The 23,364-nt window shown below is 45.8% G+C and overlaps 1 protein-coding gene across 2 annotated transcripts in view; it reads left to right on the top strand.

Annotated features, from left to right (window-relative positions):
• The window catches only part of UBE2F (ubiquitin conjugating enzyme E2F (putative)), a 54,692-nt gene extending 32,993 nt beyond the window's left edge, over positions 1-21,699 (top strand). For both annotated transcript variants that reach the window (XM_015424059.1, XM_015424060.1), the window contains exons 6-9: positions 1,486-1,543; positions 8,105-8,137; positions 17,950-18,012; positions 19,773-21,699. In XM_015424059.1, the coding sequence (XP_015279545.1) occupies positions 1,486-1,543; positions 8,105-8,137; positions 17,950-18,012; positions 19,773-19,823 (205 nt within the window). In that variant the 3' untranslated portion in view covers positions 19,824-21,699. The remainder of the gene's footprint in view (positions 1-1,485; positions 1,544-8,104; positions 8,138-17,949; positions 18,013-19,772) is intronic.
• Positions 21,700-23,364: the final 1,665 nt, after the last annotated feature.

Genomic DNA, 23,364 nt, shown 5'->3' with positions numbered 1-23,364 from the left:
GCCTTGACACCTCTAGCTGTCATTTTCAAAATATCTCCAGTAAACATGCTCTTATTGAAAAACAATACATACAGGGGTCTTCCCAGAAGAAATCGGGGGGGGGGATCACTTTTGAAGTCCCCACCCCCACAGTCTTCCCCTCCACGAGTCTCTAGAGGCTCCAAGGGATTCCCTGGGCAAAGGTCTACCCTTGCTCCTTTTTCGTTTTTACCGATTCCCAGGTGTTGTCCATCTTGGAGCCTATCCAGACCTCATCAGGCCAGGCTTTCGAGAAGGGGTGGCGGTTCTTTAATTTACAAAGTCCTATTTTCCCTTGAGTACCTGTGAACTTTGAACGTAGGTGGCCTGGGCTTCCTGCTTTTGTGGCTTGTACTGTGAGGAGCCTCTTCACTACTCGGTATTAGGATGTTTCCACGTGACAGGCTTTAGGAAGGCCTTTCCTTGTGCGCCTAACAGATGACTGGAACAGCCAGTTGTGTTTACTCTATCTTTAGCAGTGGTAGCTCAGAAATGTCAGAATGAATTACAGTGAGGTCAGTATATACCACCAGGGCAAAATGAGTACCTCGGCTTTGCTTAGAATCTAAATGGTAGCCATCTTTCTTGGGAAGTAGTGAGCGGACCACAGGTTGACTCTGGTGTCCCCCACCCACGCTGGCTGTCAGCTCCTCTCTCCCTTCTGGCTTCCTGGAAAGCATTTCTGTGGCAAAGGAAGCTATTAAAATACTTTGGATCTTCCCTTTCCCTCCTGTTGTGCAAAGTGGGAAGGAAGGGAGAACCGAGTTCGACTGTGGAGTGAGGGGGATTCTCCTCCTTCTCTGGGTCTTCTCTGGGTCCTTCCGCTCTGCACCCATTTCAGGTGGGCTTGGTAGAAGGGGGGGGGGTCTTTGGCTGGGTTTTCTGGAGAGGGGACATTCCCTCTCCATTCAGAGCTGTCCTCTGATGGCAACAGTTGCTAAATTGTGTGGATTTGTTTTACAAAACATTTGCAATACTTGAAGTTTAAAGTAATTAGCGTGGAAAAATACATACATGGATTTGGTAACAATTATAATTAAAATACTAATATTTCTGTGATTGCAAATGGAGGGAATCAGAGTATAGTTTTGTACATGTTTAAAAACTAAATCCACAGAATTTCCATTTAATATAAAAATATATAGAGGGAAAAGATTTGTGTAGCACACTTTAAGCATGTTAGTTATTACTTCAGAACTATATATAAATTCCTGAAACATGGCAACATGGCAACAGAACAAAATTCAAGTTCAGTGGCACCTTTTAAGACCAACAAATACCTTGACTAAAACTTCATTGGTCTTAAAGGTGCCTCTGAACTCGAATCCCCCCCTCCACATTTGTGTGAGAAATTCCTACGGCCACAGTTGATGGGGAGGGTGGTCTCAGAATCTGCTGGGTTTCTTCAGGTCAGTTTAAGAATTTATGCATTACAGGATATAATGTTTGTGTTTATGTCTTTTTCAGTTTATTGAGAGAACACTCGATTGATGGTACTGGCTGGGCTCCAACTAGAACTTTACAGGTAGTCTAATATAAAATGTTTATATAAAATAAATATAAAATGTTTGCTATAGTTTTGATAAATTGAAAACTTTCGACAATAGTATATTTTCGTTTAAATCCTTCGGACACAATCCAGCCCAAACGTTAAGCATATTTGAATCGTATTGAAATGAGTGAAGACTGGAATTCATAGGGCTTGAATGCGTTTCCACAGTTCTTTGGATCATGGCCATTGATTTTATGGCAGATAAAAAAACAGAATGTAAAAGTTCCAAATTAACTGTTACTGACGTTTCAGAAATACAAAGGAATCTAATAGCTTCAAATGCAGTATTAAAATCCCAGATGATTTCCGTTTAAATTTTAAAAAATGGTCAAAAGTCCTCATAAGACTAAGATGGAGAGCCGCGTGAGTCTGCCTGTAGCATCCGGAAACTGCCAGAGAGTCCAGGAGCACCTGAAAGAATGACAAAATGTGTGGCAGGGGAGGCGCTTTGGTGAGTCACTGGCTCACTTCTAGCACTTAACATCCGGTGTTCTACCCATGACATTATTCAGAATAAGTGCCTGTGAGGAATCTCATTTCAATTAGATTGTTACTTGTAGTATATAAGCACAGCTAGCTGTGAATGTACCCAGAGAGTGCCATCATCTAACTCACATTTAATCAGTTTGCTGTCCAAAATATCATGGGGGACCTTGAAAAATGCCTTCCTGAAATCAAGGCACAATTTGTCCATGTTGTTGTTCAGTCGCACAGTCGAGTCCGACTCCTCGTGACCCCATGGACCACATCACGCCAGGCCCGCCTGTCTTCCGCCGTCCTCCGGAGTTTGCTTAATTTCATGTTCGTTGCATTGATAACACTGTCTGACCATCTCATCCTCTGCCGTCCCCGTCTTCTTTGACTTCAGTCTTTCCCAGCATCAGGGTCTTCTTCTCCAGTGAGTGCTCCCTTCTCATTTGGTGGCCAAAGTATTTGAGCTTCAGCTTCAGTATTCTGGCCTTCCAGGGAACAGTCAGGGTTGATTTCTTTTAGGATTGACTGATTTGATCTTCTTGCAGTCCAAGGGACTCTCAAGAGTCTTCTCCAGCGCCATGATTCGAAAGCATCTATTCTTCGGCACTCGGCTTTCCTTATAGTCCAAATCTCGCAGCCATACATTACTATTGGGAATACCATTGCTTTGACCATAAGGACTTTTGTTGGCAGGGTGATGTCTCTACTTTTTTTTTTAAAAAAAAATTTATTAGGATATATCAATAAATCAAACTGTAGATCACCTTACAAACTGACTGTCATATATCCCTTTCTCCTAATAACCCCCCCCTCCTGACTTCCTGCAGTGCTCCAAACTCCAGCCCAAATCTTATACTTTCCCTCTTTTTCATTAAAAATCAACCTCTTTGTCCCTGGCACTTCCAATAAAGTCTGCTTTATTGTCATGTTAAAAATAAAATAAAAATCAACCTCTTTTTCTGGATGTTTGTCATAATACTCAATCGCATCAATCACCATTCTTATGTTATCCTTTATTTGTCTGTTTGGTAAAAAAAACAGCTTGTTCTTCTTCAACAGCATCCTTCAAGTAAATCTTTAATCTTTCTGAGATAATTTTTGCAAATAGTTTGTAGTCATTATTCAAAAGAGAAATTGGTCTGTCCTATGCTTCTTTTGGTATAAGCGAAATTGTTGCTTCTTTCCACGATTCTGGTATTTTCCTTGTTGTTCTTATTTCATTTGTCAAAAGTTCAAAAGTCGGGGTTTGCTCTTCTTTAAATTTCTTATAAAACTTTACGGTAAAACCATCTGGTCCTGGAGCTTTCCCTAACTTTGCCTCCTCAATTGCCTTATTATAAATCTCTTCTTTCGAAATTGGACTATTTAACATTTTCTTAATATCTTCTGAAATCTTTGGCATCTTCAATTTGTCCAAATATTTTTGAACTTTTTCTTGTTCTATTGACTTTTTTTGAAAAAGATTTGCATAATACTTGAAAAATGCTCTTTTAATTCCATTGTTGTCCACAATTTCTTTATCCCCTTCTATTATTTTATTTATTATTTTATTCTCTCGTCTTTTTTTCAGTTGCCACGCCAGGAATTTCCCTGGCTTATTTGCCCCTTCAAATGATTTCTGTTGCAGCTTTTTCAAATTCCAATAAATTTCTTGGTTCATTAATGCATTTAATTGCTCTTGTAGAATTTGAATCTCTTTGAGTAGTTTCTTTCCCCCCGGTCTTTTCTTTAATTCTTTTTCCTTTACTCGAATTTTTTCCATTATATTATTTTGTTGTTCCATTTTCTTTTTTCTTTCTTTGCTGTTCAACGATATTAATAGCCCTCTCATTACTGCTTTGTAAGCATCCCAGACTGTATCTGTATTCCTTGAGTCAAGTTTGTTTGAAAAAAAAGTTTAGTTTCTTTACTTATGGTATCTACAATTTCTTGTCGATCCAACAGATCTTCATTCAGTCGCCATCTAGGTTTTCTTTTCCCCTCTTTAGATATCCATAGTATTGGATTATGGTCTGAATTTATTTTTGGCATGATTTCCACTTTCTGTGTTTTTAAGGCTATGTCACCAGTCGTCCATATCATATCAATTCTAGAAAAGGAATCATGTCTGTTAGAGTAAAATGTAAAGTCTTTGGTTGTGGGATTCCACTTTCTCTATAAATCTTCCAACTTTTCTTGTTTAACCAACTTGAAAAAAACTTTTGGTAACTTCCCTATCTTTTCATCCAATTTCTTAGATTTCCGGTCCAGTTTATTATTGATCGTACCATTGAAATCTCCCGCTAGTACAATCTGATCATAGGTCATCTGATCCAACTCTTGCGTCAGATCCTTGAAAAATTTCTCTTTTGCTCCATTAGGTGCATAAATATTTACAATCAAGGTTTTCTTTTGATGCATAGTCATTTCCACGGCAATATATCGTCCTTCTCTGTCTTTAAAAATTTCTTTAGGTTCAAATTCCTTTTTGATATATATTACGGTCCCTCTATTCTTTTTCTCTGCCAGTGAATAAAATTCTTCGCCTAATTGTTTAGTAATCAAATATATGAAATCTTGCTTTTTGATATGAGTTTCTTGCAAGCAAATTATATTACATTTTTGTTTTTCCAAACAATGTTTTACAATTTTTCTTTTGTCTGGTGAATTCCATTTACATTCCATGATATTAATTTGTAATCCATAGTGTTGTGCATTTACTTATCTCCAAAGTCTTTGGAGTTATCAAACATAAATCTGAGCATTTGTTCCGCTGTCTTGATTGTATGTCTTTGACTTTGAAAGTTAAAGCTTACCCCTTGTGGTATTTCCCATCTATATCTTATATTCAGTTATCTCAATTTATCTGTTAGCCTCCTAATTTTTTTCCTATCTTGAATAATTGTTCTAGGGAGCTCTTTCATTATTATTATCTTTTTTCCTTCTATTTCCAATGGTTCCGTGAATTGCTTCCTAAATATATCCTCTTTCATCCGTCTGGTTAGTAGCTGTACGATCACATCCCTTGGCAGATTCTTCTTTTGAGCATAAGCTGAATTCACTTTGTAAATCAGGTCAAAATTGTGTTTTATGTCATCAACTTCTTCTTGTAGATATTCTGCAAAGGCTTCAATTACCCTAATGCGGATGTTCTCATCTAATTTCTCTTCAACCCCTCTCAATCTAAGATGGGTCTGCATTGCTCTATATTCCATCATTGTATCTATCCGTTGATTTTCTTTCACCACTGTTTCAACTTTTTTGTCCATTTCTTGTGTTTTTTGCTCTGTTTCAGCAGACTTTTGTGATAGACTTTGGAATTCTTTTTTAATCTCTCCCACTTTCTTTTTGAGATCAGCCACCTCTGACACTACCAACTATTTCATTGTGGCCATATTTTTGTCCTGAACTTCCTCCAGATTTTCCATCTGTTTTCCCAATCCTTGAATGGCCTCCATCATCCTTTTTTCCATAGCCTCCATTGCTGCTTGCCATTCCTGTTTGTCTTTGACTTTAGCCATCTTCGGGCTCGACCATGTAGCTGCTCTCTGTCTCTGTCTTAAATTCGTTGTTAAAATTTGTTAAAACTCTACCAACTTAGAATATAATTTCACTTACACAGTTCAATTGTCCTTTATTCGCTTAGCCGAACCACTCTATTTTCTTGTTTCAGATGTTAAGTCCCAGCCAGAAATTTTAATTTTAAAAGTTAGTCCTCCCAAAAATGTCGGGCGCTTCAACTCTGTGGTTTTCTAGTCCAGAGTAGTCCACTTTCCCCTGTCACTTCCTGTCCGTCCGCTTGTTCGCTTCCCCCTCCGAATTTCCGGTGTCCTTCTTCTTTCTTCCTCCCCTTTTTTCCGGTCCGTCCCTTTACCTTCTGATCTTCTTCCGGTCCTCCGAATTCCCGTCTGTCCGCACTTCTGCGTCTCTTCTAGTCTCCTTCTACGTCACTTCCGGAACACCGCCTTTTTTGTTTATTTCGGCACCTTCCCGTTCTCGTAGTCTCGCGTTTTCTCAGATGTAAGTTTCAGTCTCTTATCTCTCAGACCACCACAGGAATGTTAAACAGTTTCACTTTTTCTATAATTTTGCTTCTTTTATCAACTTTTTTACTCTCCAACGTTACTCAAATATTTTTAAAGTTCATTATCGCTTGTCCAGATGTTTCAATATTCACCTTCAACTGTTTCCCGGTAAGCAAAATGATATTTGTTACCTTGTTTGTTTATCTTTGGTTTTCGCACTGCCTCCTTCGGTCCAAATCTTTCCTTTTGTCTTATGAGGTCAGGAAATTGTGATTTTAAGCTGACATCCCAGCTCGGTGAGATCCTTTAGTGCTGTGCGCAACGCTGCTTCGGAAGAGGGGATCAAAGTGTAATACAAGCCTCCTCCGAGGCTTGATCACACCAATCTCAACTCTCACTTGGGTCTTGATGCCTGCCAGTCATTCCCCCTGCCTGGGGGAAGCTGCGTTGGACAAATTAATCGTCCAAACTGCTGAAAGGAACCACCGTCCACCCCGAGAGCTTACATGGTATGTCAAATCGCCATTTTACCCCGACCGGAAGCCCCGGGTGATGTCTCTACTTTTTATTATGCTGTCTAGGTTTGCCATCGCTTTCCTCCCAAGGAGCAGGCGTGTTTTAATTTCATGGCTGCAGTCACCGTCTGCAGTGATCTTGGATCCCAGGAACGTAAAACCTGTCACTGCTTCCACGACTTCCCCTTCTATTTGCCAAGGAGTGATGGGGCCAGATGCCATGATCTTAGTTTTTTTTGATGTTGCGTTTCAAGCCAACTTTTGCGCTCGCCTCTTTGACCCTCAGCAAGAGGCTCTTTAGGTTGTCTTCACTTTCTGCCATTAGAGTGGTATCATCTGCATATCTGAGGTTGTTGATGTTCTTCCCAGCAGTCTTTATTCTGACTTGTGATTCATCCAGACTGGCATTTCACATGATTTACTCTGCATATAAATTAAATAAGCAAGGTTACAATATACATCCTTGCCGTACTCCTTTTCCAATGCTTAACCAATCAGTTGTTCCGTATCCAGTTCTAACAGTCGCTTCTTCACCCTTAGTGTTGGTCGAGTTGTCCCAGGACAGTTGTGGGGAAGAGCCTGGGTGATGTTCTTGGACTACCTGTTCTTCCTTCCTCGGGCGTCCCCCTGTCAAAATGGCAGCTGTCTGTAGAATGGGATTTGAGCTTCCCTCTGCAGAGATCCAAGGAGGCGGGTGGTTGGCCTCCTGCAGTCTTCCGTACAGATGAGGGTGCTGTTTTGCCTTGGCTTCTTCCCTTGTCCTGTTTCATGGGTGCAGAGGCCATCAGCCTCTTGGAGGCATGTGCCATACATATGTTGGCCTGTCCACAGTGCCGCTTGGAGATTGATGGCTGTGCTCACAATTACTTAGGGCTGAAGTTTTCTTATTCCGTTGTTTCCTGGGTGCAAGAGCATGGGATACCAAACAGACACAGTGGCATCAGCACCGCACTGACATGGTGAGCCTCAGCAGAGGGCCTGAGGAGTCTTCCAATACCTGGATCAATGAATCTGAAAATCTGACAGTCTTCAGTTTGCTTCTCAGTGGGCAAAAAACTCTGAAACAATCAACATTATTCCCCTGCTTGAGTTTAAAACTGCTGTGTATTTAAAAGCATTTATTTGCCAGGGGTCTCTTCATCTTGTGTTTATTTATTTAACTTATACCTTGCCTTTCTCCCAGTGGGCACCCAAAACAGTTTACGTTCCTCTCCTCCCCTCCATTCTATCCTCACAACCACCACCACCACCCTGTGAGGTAGGCTAGGCTGAGGGTGGGTGACTGGCCCAAGGTCGCCCAGTGAAATTCTGTGGCAGAGTAGGAATTCGAACCTGGGTCTCCCAGAACTCAACAACGCAACTAAAGTGAGATGAACAGTTTAGGTTTTTTCCACATTCTTGTGTAAATCATGAAGTAAACTGGTCCTGCACGGGGCAGGGGGTTGGACTGGATGGTCTATATGGCCCCTCCCACTCAGCGCATGCGCCCCTGATGCACTTGAGGGGGTGGTCTGAATGCATTTGTTTTTCTTTTTTTTCAGGATGTTGTTTGGGGACTAAACTCCTTATTTACTGTAAGTAACTCCATTTATTCATATTTCTGTCCTTCCTTTGAACTTATAACATTTGTCTTCTATAGAGCAAAACAGAATATTGTACTCCCCCCCCACACACACACACAAATCACAGTCGTTTGTCACATTGTCCAGGAAAGGAAGCATTGACTTGTTTTATAATTGAATTTTTGTGCTGTTCTCTGGGAAGTAAAAACGAGGCTAAATCACCCCTTACTATTTCTAACAGCTGCCATTCCTGGGCTTGGGCTGTCTTTCCTGCTTCCAGGGGGGCATTTGTAGGGTGCTGCCCAGGGTGGGGTGGGGAGCCAAGCGAGGGGTGCTCAGTAGTGCACAGTGGTCCTTGTGCCTGCAGGGACGCTGCCCTGGAGGCTGCCCACATGACACAGAGTTGTGGGTATTGAAAACAGATCCGCCAATATCATCATGCCCCTATAATAATCAATGGTGCCACCTCATTTGGAGTACTGTGTGCAGTTCTGGTCACCACACCTCAAAAAGGATATTATAGCTTTGGAAAAAGTGCAGAAAAGGGCAACTCGATGGATAAAAGGTTTGGAACACTTTCCCTATGAGGAAAGGATAAAGCGCTTAGGGCTCTTTAGCCTGGAGAAACGATGACTGAGGGGTGACATGATTGAGGTTTATAAGATTATCCATGGGATAGAGCAAGTAGGGTTTTTAGGTACTTTTCTCCCTTTCTCACAATACAAGAACTCCTTGTGGGCACTCCATGAAATTGCTGAGCGGTCGGGTTAGAACGGATAAGAGGAAGTCCTTCTTCACCCAAAGAGTGATGAACACATGGAATTCACTGCCACAGGAGGTGGTGGTGGCTACAAGCATGGACGGCTTCAAAAGGGAATTAGATAAGCATATGGAGCAGAAGTCCATCAGTGGCTCTTAGCCACAAGGTATAGATAGGGACTCTGGGGCAGGTGATGCTCTGTCATCTTGGTGCTTGGGGGGGGGCAACAGTGGGAGGGCTTCTAATGTCCTGGCCCCACTGGTGGACCTCCTGGTGGCCCCTGGTATTCCTGGCCCCTACTGTGTGACACAGAAGAGTGTTGGACTGGATGGCCTCTGGCCTGACCCAACATTTGGCTTCTCTCTCGTGTCTCTTGTGATGCTTCATCCGCTGCAGCCCGGCGAGCCACTCGACGCATCCCGTCTCTTTGTTTCCAGTGCAGAGTCATCCACTTGTGAGGACTGCTGCTGCAAGACCTTCTTTGCAGACGACGGCCACGCTTCAGAAATGAGCAGCAGCAGCCCCATGCGTGGGGCTCGAGGGGGCAGAGGCTGAAGCACCTTCTTGTCTAAGCAGAGCTCTTAGGCGGGAGTCTGAACCATGAAGTGTGTTACAGCCCCGCTCAGGGCTCTGCTGGGCACCCCTGTGCAGAGTCAAGGAGGGCCGCGCTTCCTCTCTCTGGACACGGAGGTGCCGTGTGTCCAGTGGTCTGACATCTGTTCGTTTTTAAATCTCCCTTGCCCCAGTTGCCAGTGGTTGCACTGGAAGGAGCTCCTGCCTTCCTTTCCTGTTCATCTGCAGCCGAACCCTTCGCGCCTCCCCTTGCAAGTGGGTGTCATCCGGAAGGTGGCCTCCTAGTCAGTCCCCCTGTAGATATAAGTGTATCTGCACTAGGCTTGCCAGCTGTAGTTCAGCATTTACTACTGTCAGAGTCTCGCAGCAATCAGTTCTCAACAACGTTCCTTCAGAAAGGTTCAAGTTTATTGAGTACAGTAAAGGCAGGTCATCTGTGCATGCATTCTGTGTCAGAACTAACTCTAAAGGCGGGAGCAGAATAGATACACAGGATTCGAAGTGAGGCCCCTGGCGAAGTCAAGCCAGTCAAAGAAGCAACTGGAGCGCGCCTAAACTAACGGGTTCATGTTCCCAGCAAAGCATCAGGAGAAACTGTCAGACACTCAGGCTATGAGATAAGATGCAGCGCGGAGAAGTGAAAGTTACAATTCCAGCATCACAAGAGTCGCCTCTCTCCCCCCCACCTGCAATGGCAGCACAGCTGACAACTACATTGATGGAAACTGAAGCAAGAGCCCTAAAACCCTCTCCCCTGTGGGCTGATTTGTTCCCTGGGGCCTCTGGTTGTCCTCGTGGGTTCACCATGACAGACGTTGCTATGGTTCCCCCTGCTTCCCTCTCCACCCCCGCCATTACCCTTGTCCACCCGCATCCCACTCTGAATTTCAAGGCCTTGCGTGCACCTCCAGTGGACCCCACTTCTTCCTTTCACCTCTCTCTGTGCTTCGGTTCCTACTTCTTGCCGCGCCTCTTTGGCTTCCGCCACTGTTCCATCCTGTCCTTTTGGGGGGCTTGGCACCCCCAGCACTTGCTGTTGTTCTTGTCTGCTGCCGCTTGTGCCAGGGGCCGTGCAGCTGTGTGGCTACGATAACAGCTCCTTCCGTTTCTCTCTTCCCACGGGCCTCTCTCCTTTTCTGTCTCTGCTTGCCTTGCTTCTGGGTGAGCTCACTTGTTCCAGCCTCTGCCATCCAAGTGAAGATTCCCCAATGCCTTGGTGTCCTTCTGTTCCCATCTCCTGTTCAGTCCATGCGGGAGTCATGCCTGACTGCCCAGGCTCTGGAGTCTTGTCTTGCTCTTGCTGAAATCACAAATAAGGTAGAACTGATCACTAGGCTTGTGGTCTGTTCATCCATGGAACCCACTATTTTACAAATGTATTTGAAGAAATGTGTTGGTCTTTATGTTTTTTGCAATATGTTCCTCATTGTCTCTATTTGCCTGTCTCGGCGGTGACTTGCATTTTATTTGCCACAACCTGTGCTCTCTTTTATTCACCTCATTCGGACTAGCCTTCCACCACTTAAAGGAATCTATCTTACCTTTTACTGCTTCCATTACTTTGTTCTTTAACTATGCAGGCCTTTTTATATACCTATTTGTACCTTTCCTAACCTGTTGGTACACATTTTTCTATGAGTTTCCAGGATTGTAATGGCTGAAGACAGAATTCCCGATCTTTAACCTCCACATCCAGTTCTTTCCCTCCTGCACACTGAGGTGCCTGCTTCGTCACAGCTGGAAGTACAGTCGTATCGCCTGTTAGATAGGCCTTGACTCAGATTCTTCCTTTTCAGTACCTGCTTGCTTTTCTGAAACGTTGCTCTGTTTTTCTTGTTTGGGGCCAGCATAGCAGAGAGGAAAGAGTCCAGTCCACTTCCAGCTCAGGAGCCAGGGCTGAGCCATCCCTCAGGCCCCTGTCGGGGGAAGATCCTCCCATGTGTTGGCTCTGCCTCCTGACAAGGTTCCGCTGCTAGGCATGGAGTCTGGAGCCACCCAGCGGCCGACAAAAGTGCAGAGTAGGACCAGAGTAGCTGGAGGCCTCTTCCACACCTACCTCCCTCACCTGATGGGCTAGGCAAGGTGGGAGATCCCCAGGAAGGGCTGTCAAGACAAGTCTCCCCCATCCTGTAATTATGCATTTGATTTTCCCCACCTAAATGCGAAGTGTTAAATTTATCCCCATTGAAACTTGTTTTATTTGTTTTAGCCCAGTTTTCCAGCCTGTCAAGATCATCCGTAATCCTGACTCCATCTTCTACCGTATTTGCCACCCCTCCCAATTTAGTATCATCTACGAATTTAATAGGAGCTGCGGTGGCTCAAGTGGTTAAGACGCTGAACTGCAGGCTGTGGAAGGTCGGTAGTTCAGCAGTTCGAGACCCGAGTGTACCGCATGACGGAGTGAGCTCCCGTCTCTAGTTCCAGCTCCTGCCAACCCAGCAGTTCGAAAGCAAGAAATTGCAAGTAGATAAATAGGTACCACTTCAGTGGGAAGGGAACAGCGTTCCGTGCGCCTTGGTGTTGAGTCATGCCGGCCACATGACCACGGAAATGTCTTTGGACAGCGCTGGCTCTTCGGCTTTGAAACAGAGATGAGCATCGCAACCCTAGAGTCGGATTCGACTGGCTTTCGAGCAAGGGAACCTTTACCTTTACTTTTTACAAATTTAATAAGCATTCCAGAGCCTGTGTTTCCTTCTGTTCAGTTCACTGGGGCAGACCTTCCAGTGTTTTAAATAAACTTTTCCCCTTTTATAGCTTCTTTGACTTGAGTTGTTAACTATGTAGGCAGCATTCTTTTCAACTTGGCAGTGCCTGTCCTAACCTGGGGAAATGCATTCTGTCTGGGCTTCAGTTAGTGTGGTTTTAAATAGCTTCCAAGCATCCTCTAGGGCAGGGGTGTCAAACTCATTTGTTCTGAGGGCTGGACCTGACATAAATGAGACCTTGTCGGGCTGGGCCATGTGTGTTATAAAATGTAATGCCAGGTAGCAGAGATATCAACTTTATAAAGGACACAGACAAACACAATTAAAGGTTTTTTAATGTTTAAATAAAACGTGCTTAAAACACTAGCACTCTTGCAATATTTTGTCTATTTAACAGTCTCTGATAACTGACACCTCTTGCTGTGAATTATTGCATTAAAATATCTGTGCTGTAACAATCTTGAGTATGCTGTTCAGGAGTGTGTCTGGAAGCTGCAAACCTACTTTTGATTTATTGACATTCATTGCAGAAATCTCATGCTCAGTGTTTTGAGCCTAGGACAGGAGGGAAAACATGAATTGGTGGGCATTACGAGCTTTTGTACATAAGTTGCTTCATGTGCTGGTCAAGAACATGAAAAGACATCCTGGCACAGACTGGGGGCTATGTGTTTGTCTACAAAACGTCTTCCCCAGAGAAATAACTACAACTTCCTACAAAGGGGGTGAGCTTGGTCTGGACACACACTCTCAACTTAATCCACCTCACTGGCCTCCTCTAAAATAGTTCACATTGCTTTCTTACTGAGAAAGACTGGATCATGAGAGCATGAATACAGTGAAAAGAGGGAGAGAACCCAGTTGTACCCAAGAGAGCCCTGGCATAAGGAGTTCAACAAAATACACGCACACACACAGCATAAAGAGCCCCCCAAAATACACACACACACAAAATCTCATACCTTGAATAAAGCTTTCTTGGTCTTAAAGGTGCTCTTTGCTTTTCTCCTGTGCGATTGAGGCAGCCCAGCAAACCAAGCTCTCCTGCGTTCCCTCCTTCCCTCCCTCCCTTCAGGGAGGAGCCTCAGCCAGTGGAAGGAAAGAAAGGCTTCCCTTTGTGTCCTGTAGGACTGAGGTAGCCTGGCCAGTTCCCTCCCTCCCCCTGGGAGAAGGAGGGGGAGGAGCCTCAGCTGGTTCTTTACCAGACTCAGTGGCACAGGAGAGGCTTGTTTATCTTGACTGAGAGTCTGGAAAAGCAAGCTGCAATGTGGCAGCAGCAGCAGAACTGAAAAAGGAAGCAGGAAACAGCGAGGGCCTTGCGGGCCGGATTTCAGCCCTCTGAGGGCCTGATCCGGCCCTCGGGCTGCATGTTTGACACCTCTGCTCTAGGGATTTGGGCACTTGGGTGAGGAAACCTTTCCTGTTTTCCCAAAGCTGTTTTCACCATCACTACCCCTTAAACTGTAACTTGCCTTGTGAGGAAAAATACGCAGCTTTAGTTAGCCCTGTAGAGGCCATGGCCAAGAGTCCACAGTGCAGTCCTTTCGCGTCCGGGGCAGGGCCTCGTGCATATGCTGGCACAAAGCAGGAGGGGAGGGTGCGCGGGACGGGCGGGCACTTTCCCCAGGCTCCCTGATTCTTCGGCCGCAGACGTGGACACTAGTGGGGCTTGAATTTCTCCCCTCCTTTTGTTAGTGGTCTCCGTGGGAAAACGGAGGCAGGCTTAACGCGATTCTTGATATTTGGTCACTGTGGTGTTCTGCAAGTTCACTGAATGCAAATCCCCTGGATAAAGGAGAGAGCAAAACTGGAACAACTCCCAATTGGGGTTCATCTCAGAGCATCTGCTGATCCCTCGTCTCGAGGCCTCTCCGTGTGTTTATACGTTTTCATGCCATTCTTCTTCAGGCATTCTCAGCCCTACCTTTTGTGCTCATGTCCCTGGTGGGTGATGCTGAGAGAGAGAGAGAGACTGTGTGACCGTCTCGGAGTTACTTCCCCACAGTTTCTGTGCGTTACACCGGTGGACTTTGCCCTTGCCCAGAGCTGTGGTTCAGAAACTTTTAGAGCTTCCAGGTCTGGGAAAAACCCTCCCTCTCGGAGACAGAGCTTGGCCAAAGTGCAGGAGTCATGCCTGACTGCTCAGTTCCCTTCTGCCTGCCGCAGAACGACCATGGATCATGACACTGCCTGTGAGACTGGTCTTTCAGAGCTTTCTTTCTCTCTTCCCACTGTTTAGTGTAATGAAAAAATCAGTGTACTTCTTAAGAAGAAGAAGAGTTGGTGTTTATGCCCCGCTTTTCTTAAAGCGGCTTACAATCAACTTTCCTTTCTCTCTCCTCCACAACAGATACTTTGTGAGGTTAGACGGGGCTGAGAGAGATCTGAGAGAACTGGGACTGGCCCGAGGCCACCCAGCAGGCCTCACAGGGTGGAGGAGGCGGCGGCGTGGGGAATCAGGCCTGAGGCTGCCACTCTTCACCACCCACCACGCTGGCTGTCTCGTGGGAAGAGGCTGTGGCTCGGTGGCATATGGGCATCAGCTTTGCACGCAGAAGGTTTCAGTCTCTGGCACCTCTAGGTTAAAGAAAGGACTACATCACAGGTCACCGTTGTGACGCACAGAGACCACCAAGAGGCAAAACCCGGGTTGCCTGCCTGCCTGCCTGCGGCTGCTGTTCACTGAGTGGTCACCTGGGCACCCCCCCTTTCCCCACTACAGGGGCCTCTTGACTTGCCTCTGAGCCCAGCAGTCCAGCACTGACTGCTGCCACCACACCCGGCCATACAGAAGGACCACAGCGTTGAAGGGAGTGGGAAGGATTACACAGGGTTAGAAGTGACATTCCATCAGCAGTTGGAGCGACCAATGCAGGTCCTGCATCTTCAAGACCCCCCCCCCGTCACAGCCCCCGTTTTTGTTTCTCTGCATTGCTGATCTCCTTTCAGTCTGCCCTGGCTCATGTTCTTGCCCTTCAGGGGTATCCTTCTCCCTGGGCCTCGTTTTGCCCTCTTTCCCTCTGGCCTGTCCAGCCGAGCTTTTGTGTCATCAGTGGCCATGATCTTTTCCTGCTGTTCCAAATCCTTCACTTTTTTCAGCAAAGCCTTTTTGTTATTCTTTAGGTCATTTGTACCCACCTTTCTCCCAGTGGGGGAGACCTGAAGCAGCTTGCCTCATTCTCCTTCCCTCCAGGTGGTCCTCACAACACCCCTGTGAGGAAGGTCAGGCTGAGAGGGTATGGCTGGCCCAAGGCATGAATGGGGGGTTGAACCTGGTCTCCCCGGGTCCTGCTCTTACGCGCTCTGTGCCGCGCTGGCTCTCTCCCTCCCCCTTAACGGCCAACACCTCCTTTGCCAGTTAACGTGCCGGGCCAGCCACTGCTGCCGGTGTCCTTCCTTAACTGTCCAGCGCTGATGCTGAGCTACCCAGGTTGGCAGGTACTACGTCACACCTGCATTTTTGGTAGCATCTTAGCAGGTACTAAACAAGCTTCCACGTAAACAGATTTCCACTAAGGTATCTCTTGTTATGGCCCCACAGGCTAAACGAGTTCTTTTCCAAACCCAGGTGTTGTGCTGCATTTTGGACAACTGAGATCTTGTGCCACCCCCCCCCCCCTTCTCTAGTATGCCTTGTTACCCAGGACCTGAGAATGCGTGGCCCCTCCTGCCTGGCCAAGGGCGGAGTCAGTGTCTTGTGGGAATCGCACCTCTGAGAGGCGGCTGGTTTGTGGCTGGGCTGACGGGTGTTCCCTGACATGCAGCTGAATAGGGAGACAGCGAGACCAGATTTATTTTAAAACAACAACAACAGAGGCTGTTATATTTGTGTGACTGAAATAAACTGTGGAAGCAGAACCACAGTGGTGGCAGTGGTGTGTGATTTTGTATAGCAGTCAGACCTTGTAGTGCTGTCAAAAGGCTCTTGGGCAATGAGCCTCGAGGCCTCTGCTGAAGAAACCCCCGCTGTTCCCCTCGCGACCCTGCCCCCCTCCTCTCCCCCTCAGCCAAAAGGGGGTTGTTGAGCTCTCTGGGCATTTGTGCTGACAAGTAGCTGTGTTTGCTCCTGTTTATAATGTTGGGTTTCATTTGGCATAAGATCGTAGCAGTAGCCCAGTAAAGCAGCTGTTCCGTTCAAGGTCCTTTCGATTTTGTCATCAAGGGGGTGCCGGAAAACATATTGGTGGCCACCAAGATCGGGGGGGGGGCCTGCTGTGCAAGGGGGGCGGGGAGGGGCAAGTCCAAAGAGCCACTGTGGGGACAGGCTTTGGGCATACCTGCAGCCGCTCCCAGGGTCCCCAGTGCTGTGTGTCGGTTTATGTTGCTGAGTCTCCAGCCACCGCTGTCCTCTGTGAGCCAGGCGGAATGCATCTCGGGCTCTTTGTGGCAGCCGGGAGAATGAGGAAGTGGTTTAGACTCACCAGATGAATTGGCATTTACTGTTGGAAGTGTTAAAATGAAATTTCATACATGAGCCAAGTGCCTGGGGACTAAAAGCTGCTTTAGGTAACCGAGGGCTTGGTGGGACTCCTGTCTTTTCTTGCACACTGCAAACAGCCTTTGATACGCCTTCTGTGCCAAGCCCCCCCCCCCCATCCTCCTTAGATCCAGGTCATCCTCCTTAGATCCAGGTCATCCGATGTGTCGGTCAGTTTTTGTGTATAAAGATTTTATTGACTCCCCTAAAAAGGGGAGGAGTTTCGCTTAAAAAGAAAAATAGGGAAGGTATATAGTGGGACGGAGAGAAAGCTGAGTGATCTATTAACTGTTAGATTAAACTGTTAGTAATGTCCAATCATCAAAGGCTTCTTCTGCGTGTTGTCAAACATCTTTTTTCCATTCCAGTTACTTTCTGTATTAGTATGTTAGTAATGTTCCTTTGAATTTCTGTTAAAAAGTCTCTTCAGGGCACATTCAAAACCGCTTCTTTTACGTGCTGGTTACTTTTCCACTCTCAGTGACGGGAGGGGCTTCCTCTGTTTTTCTCTCCCTCCGGCTTCTTCCCCTCCTCCTTCGGGTCGCTGTTAACTCTTTCAGTTCCTGTGCTATAAGTCGTCTTCCTTTCATGCCATGCCCGGAGATCTCCAGCTTTGAGAATGGTATTAATTTCAATTTCGCTTTTATCCGCTCCCAATCTCTTCGCTGGATTCTCCTCTTCAATTGTTGACTTTTATAAGCGCTCATGAGGCACTTTTCGCTGTCACAATTCAAACTTTTCTTTTCCTTCACAATCCCCGTTGGATTCATAGCTATACACAGTCCAAATATTAAACAGCCGGCACTCACGTTGACACAAACGCCCTGACGGAAGTCCCTTCCTTCTCCTCTGCTTGTCTTTACCCAGCTCCGACATCTTGTTTTTTTATTTTTAGTAAAGTTTTTAAAATGCACGCCCGGTGGTTCCGCTAAACCCCGTAGAACGGGGTCGCTCACGCAGCAAGGTCCAAAGGGGCAGGGCATGGCGAGAGTCTCAATCTCCGATCTTTCGACTGAAAGAGAGACTCCCCCCTGGAACGCCCTAAAGCGCCCCGGATCTGAGCTCCTCTCATCTGAGGGGCTCGTTCGGGTCTCCGCTTGCGCGGATTCCCTCCTCCACCGCGGGCGGGCAAGGCGCCCTCGGGAGCGACCCGAGGATGCGTCTGCCTTTCGCGGGAGCCAGACCGGAAGCCGTGTCGGTCAGTTTTTGTATGTTTAGTCCCTGTCAACTTTTCATTTAAAAATTCGTGGGTTCTGTTGGTTTGTTTTTCATGGGCTTCTGTTGGTTTGTTTTGTGTTTTCAGGATCTCTTGAATTTTGATGATCCTTTGAATATTGAAGCTGCAGAACATCATTTGCGTGACAAGGTGAGCAATAATTTCTTGAAAGTATTTCTAAACAAGAACACCTTTTTCTAATGTCCTTTATGGCCGTCTCTTTAGAGGAAGTTCTGTGTCAGCTAGGGCTGCCAGACACCCCCCCCCCCCCGAGGGTTTACCCGCTTTTTTGGGCTTCAACCCACTGCCGACCAGCTGCCGACCCGCCCCCAAGCCCGAACACCCGTGGCCCCCCCCTCCCTCCTCTCTCTCGGGCTACGTGGCAAGTGGCTCTTGAAAACAGGGCAAGGTCTTCTGCTTTCAGGGCTCTTTAAAATTTTAGATCTTCCTGTATGTACCTGGGCACCTGTGAACACTCAGCCTCCAGTGTGTATGTGGGTGAGAGAGATTGAATTTTATCCTGCAAGGCTGTGTATTGCTGTACGCTGGTGGTCAGTCACGCACACTCAGAGCAACTGCTATTCCAGCACAAAGGAGCTCTTTGCTCAGCAGCTGAACGAATGAGACACAGGCCATCCACTGCCAGGCTCAAGTCAAGGTGTTGACTGGCACCTGCAAAGCCCTCCGTGGCCTCAGTCCCTCGTCCTTGCAGGACCGCTTCTCCGCCAGGACAGCGTGGCTCACCTGAGCAGGTCTTCAGCGGGTGCAGAGTCCCGCAGACGGCCCAATCAGTGCGGCGGCCTCTGCTCTCGTGCCTGCTCCGTGGTGTCCCCCGGGGAGGAAGGCTCCCCCTCCCCTGGCTTGGCAACAGGGAATCATGGCCTTCGGCACAGGCAAACAGGACGGTCCCCAACCCCACCACTGCAAGTCTGCTCCGGACTCAGCAGTCACGTTTAAATGCTTTTTTTCAGGTTTGTTTGAGCTCCGTCTTCGGTTTCTGCTAATGTTCAGATTCCCGTAGTCCTGCAGTTCCAGTGGGTGTCCCATTCAGCTGACTGTATTTGATTTACCCCAAGTAATCCACCTTGATTCCGGGTGTGTGATGTACTGCCAGTAAACGTGCCAGGACCTTTGCAGGATAAAACATTTAAAGAATGTTGGATTAGCAGCCATGATGGAAAATAGATAAGATTTTAAAAATCTTTTGCGGGCTTTTTAAAAATTTCGCATTTTATTCATTGACCTAGAGTTTATATAACTTTTGTATAGCTATGATAAGGGCTGAACTAGACAAGACAGGAGAGATCATTGTGAGGGTCTTCCTTGGTTTCCAAAAAGCTGCCATGGGGAGGGTTAGTGGGGGAGGGGGTGGCCTCTTTGGTGACATTCCTAGGCAAAAACAGTTTCAGGGTTTGGGTTTATACTGGCTTTACAGGGTGTTATTTTGTTCACACACACACAATAACATAAGAGGGTCAAATTCTACTGCCTCAACAATTTATCACAATAGGGTTTTCATAATATTAATTTGTTGAAAGACATTAAGACCAACTTTGGTCTTAAAGGTGCCACTGGACTGAAACTTTGTTCTATTCCTTCAGACCAACAAAGCTACCTACCTGAATTAAAATTTAAGCAACTGATGTTGGTGTGTCCAAGTAAAATAAGTTTTATATGAAACAAGTTCCATTCTTTGATTTTACTGTTTTTATTTAGGAATGGTGTGCTTTCACTTTCGTATTTCCATTTCTTAATATATGTACAAAGAGGTTGAGTGATAATATTTTTGTATATGTAACATTTTGATTGAAACTAAAAAAGCAAGCACTGCACTGACGCTCTTGCACATGGAATGTGGAAATTTTAGAAGTACAGAAATCTAAAATGCTTGGTTTTCCACCCCCATCTAGGAGGACTTCCGAAATAAAGTTGAAGATTACATTAACCACTATGCTAGATGATGAAGGGAGACAGCAGCACTATGGAATGCATATCGTACTGTTGACTGTAACGTGATTAAAAACAACACAAAGCCTGGAATGTCCTTGTCTTTTGCCCATGTTGTTCCAAGAAGAAAACAAGCTTCATAATAATCCATGTGAAATGGAGGTGCTCCGTGTCAGTACAGCGAGGAAATCGTATCTGTTGGTTGAAGAAACTTTTTTTGCTTTACTCTTTAATGTCTTTTCAGAAAATGTACTGTCTATCCAGAACTGCAATATGCTTCGGAAGTTAAAAGAAATCACTATTAAGGTTGTATTCATACTACTTAAAAACTTTCCTCATGACTCGTAGGAAGGAATGGTATGCTTACTGGAACTTGTAAAAGTTGGCAAATAAAAGTAGGCTTCGTTAAACACGGAGAGACAAACAGTTGCCTTCATGGAACCGAAATAGTAGTTGGGACGCGGCTGGCCCGGGAGGAGGGCAGTCTCATAAACTGAATTATACCTATTGTGGGAATTTTTATACTTAATTTAACTTTTACAGTTGCTGCTCTCAATTCATCTTCAGGCTACAGAGTGTTTTTATTCTGCATTCATTGTGCAATGAAGTTAGGTCTGTGTATAATTGCAGAGTACCTTTTTAAAAAAAAAAATCCAGTGTTTTACATGCTATCACAGTGAAAAGGGAAGTTTTCTTTTCTTTTTACATAGTTACCATTTTAATTTTTACAGTCTGTTAGGGAGACATGATGTGGAAGATTGTTATTGTAATAACTGCCCCCGTGTTGCAGAACCCGCTCCATGCGAAAGGAACATACACACATTGAAGTTTCACGAGGCACAATCTCAGAAGCGAAGAAGCCTTTTGTGGTAAAGGCAAGTGTGGGTGAAAAGTACGTCTAGAGTGGAAACGCTGTGTGTATGATACCACAAATCCCTTTTGAACAGAGGAGGCATGTACCTCAGGAACTAATTAAAAACTAATTCCGCACAGTTACTATTCTGGTTACTTTGGTTCTTCCTGATGTATATCAACGAAAAATGAAGCTTGGTATTTTGATACTATTAATTGGCCTGGGATTTAAAGAAAAAAATGAGAGAGCCATAGTTACGTAAATGATTTAATTCTGGGATCACATAAAGTGTGTTTGTTTTACATCAATAAATTGCCATCAAAACCAGAAAGAAACATTTGTGAAGTTTCACGGGTATGTTATACATAACATTCAGCCCAGAAAGTGTTTCCCCTGACAGAAACATTTCCGTCAGAGGTGTTCACCTTTTTTCTTTCCTCAGTAAGCCCAAAAGCTTCCAAGATGCAGTCACAGTCACGGGTGGGTGACCTGCAAGCAAAGAGGGGGGGGGGAGCGGCCCCTGCTGGCAGCACGGGGTGGTGGGGTGGTGGGCTTGCTTCCATCAGTGGAAAGGCTCCATGGGATCGCGCCCATTCTGTCGCTTTACAAGCAGACGCTCCTCCTCCTGAAAATCACTGCATCTGTATACTGAGGTCAGCTTGTGTGGAGTTGGGTTTTGGGGACATAATAATTAAGCAGAAATAGTTCTCTTTGAGAATAAAAGGCATTACTCAATTTGAATGCAATTATTATTTTTCTGCTGTGAAAAAGAGACCATTTTGCATTAAAACAACCTTATAAAAATCGTTAAAAAAAATAAAGGGCTCCCAGTTTTTTGGTATTTGCTAAAATCTCGATATGGCAACAGCAGGCAATGTGAGAACTGCGGGATGTTCCTTTAGATAATGGGTAACTTGAACATCGTCTTGAAGGACTGTTCTTTATCTTTAAAATGTGTGTAGTGGAAATAAGTTTCTTTAATTTTGTTATTTCTTTAATTTTGTTACTTGGAAAAGTTTGATATTCCCAGTCCTCAGCCTGACACAGACATAAGCCCCCCCCCCCGCTCGTTTCCCTTCTTGCTTCCAGGGGATGTCCATCTGCCCGTCACATTCCCCGGCTGCTTAGGAGGAGTATGCTCTCGGTCCCTTTTCCTTTGCTTTGGTGATTGGTATTAACAAGCGGGTGTTTTCCGCATACTTGAAAGAGTCAGCAGAAGCACGCAGGAACGGCTTCCATGGCCGTTGTTGGCACCACATTATTGGCCGCACAGAATCATCTATTTTTATTTTACTTTGCTAGAACAGAATATGAATGAAGCGTGGGTTTCCCTCACAATGTGCCAATGCGCCATCTGCAGCCAGCTTGGCGGGTTTTCTCAGGAGGAAGCCCAGCAGGCTTCCAAAACCTGGGGCCAGTTATAAAGTTGAACTGCCAAATACGTTAAGCTTAGTTATGCCGTACGGTTTCTTTTTCTCTGAAATCAGAAGCATTTTCTATTTACTTACCCTTTTCTATAAAGTTAATGTTCTCAGATGTAACTGTCCTTTCTCCTGTTTTCCCAAGTAGCGAAAACTAAATTCTGCGTAGAAGCCGCTGTGTATCTGTAACACAGTATAACAGATACAAGACAAAACGTAAGACAGGGATCCCTGACCTTTTAGAGCCTGTGGGCACCTCTGAAATTCTGGCATGGCGTGGTGGGCGCAGCCACAAAATGGCAGCCGCAGGAGGTGGAGCCAGCCACAAAATGGCGGCCACCGCTCAACTTTAGTCACACACAGTGTCAATCTCTTTGCTGTGGAGGCAGCTGCCACCACAGCCATGTTGTAAAAGTTCCGCTCAGCCCATCCAATCTCCCAAGAGTCATTCAGGAGCCTTGCTGGGCAGAAGCCTCACCGGGCCTTGCTCCCTGCCCAGAACACTCCGCAGACACCAGAAACTGCATTGGTGGGCGCTGTGCGGATCCCTGATGTTCAAAGAGCCGTGCTGGATCAGATCAGGGAGGGTCCATCTAGTCCAGCCTCCTGATACTTACAGGCCAACCACTTAGTCTGGAGAGCCAACAACAGGGCAGAGAGGCCGAGGCCTTCCTCTGAAGTCCTTCCCCCAAAGAATGATTAACGCATGGAATTCACTGCCACAGGAGGTGGTGGCAGCTACAAGCATGGACGGCTTCAAGCGGGAATCAGATAAACATATGGATCAAAAGTCCTTCAGTGGCTATTAGCCACAAGGTAGAAATAGGGACTCTCGGTCTGGGGCAAGGGATGCTCTGTATTCTTGGTGCTTGGGGGGGGGCAACAGTGGGAGGGCTTCTGGAGTTCTGGCCCCACTGCTGGACCTCCTGATGGCACCTGGTATTTTTGGCCACTGTGACACGGAGTATTGGACTGGATGAGCCATTGGCCTGACCCAACATTGGCTTCTGTCATGTTCTTGTTCTCTGATGTTGCCACCTGGTACTGGTTTACTGCCTCTGTATGTGGAGGGTTTCCTTTGGGTTGCCATGTCCACCAGCCACTGATAGACCTCTCCTCCATGAATCTGTCTAATCCCCCTTTAAAGCACTGTATGCCTACATCCTCTGGCAGCAAATTCCCCATTTTAACCACTCCTCATGTAAAGAAGTCTTTCCTTTCATTGGTCCTGAATCAGCTTCATTAGATGTCCTCAAATTTTAGTATTTTTGGAGAGGGAGA

The sequence above is a fragment of the Gekko japonicus genome, unplaced genomic scaffold (assembly GCF_001447785.1).
Source record: "Gekko japonicus isolate JY-2015 unplaced genomic scaffold, Gekko_japonicus_V1.1 scaffold623, whole genome shotgun sequence".
Taxonomy (NCBI): Eukaryota; Metazoa; Chordata; class Lepidosauria; order Squamata; family Gekkonidae; genus Gekko; species Gekko japonicus.
The sequence above is the reverse complement of the archived record's forward strand: the minus strand, read 5'-3'. Positions and strand labels throughout refer to the sequence as shown.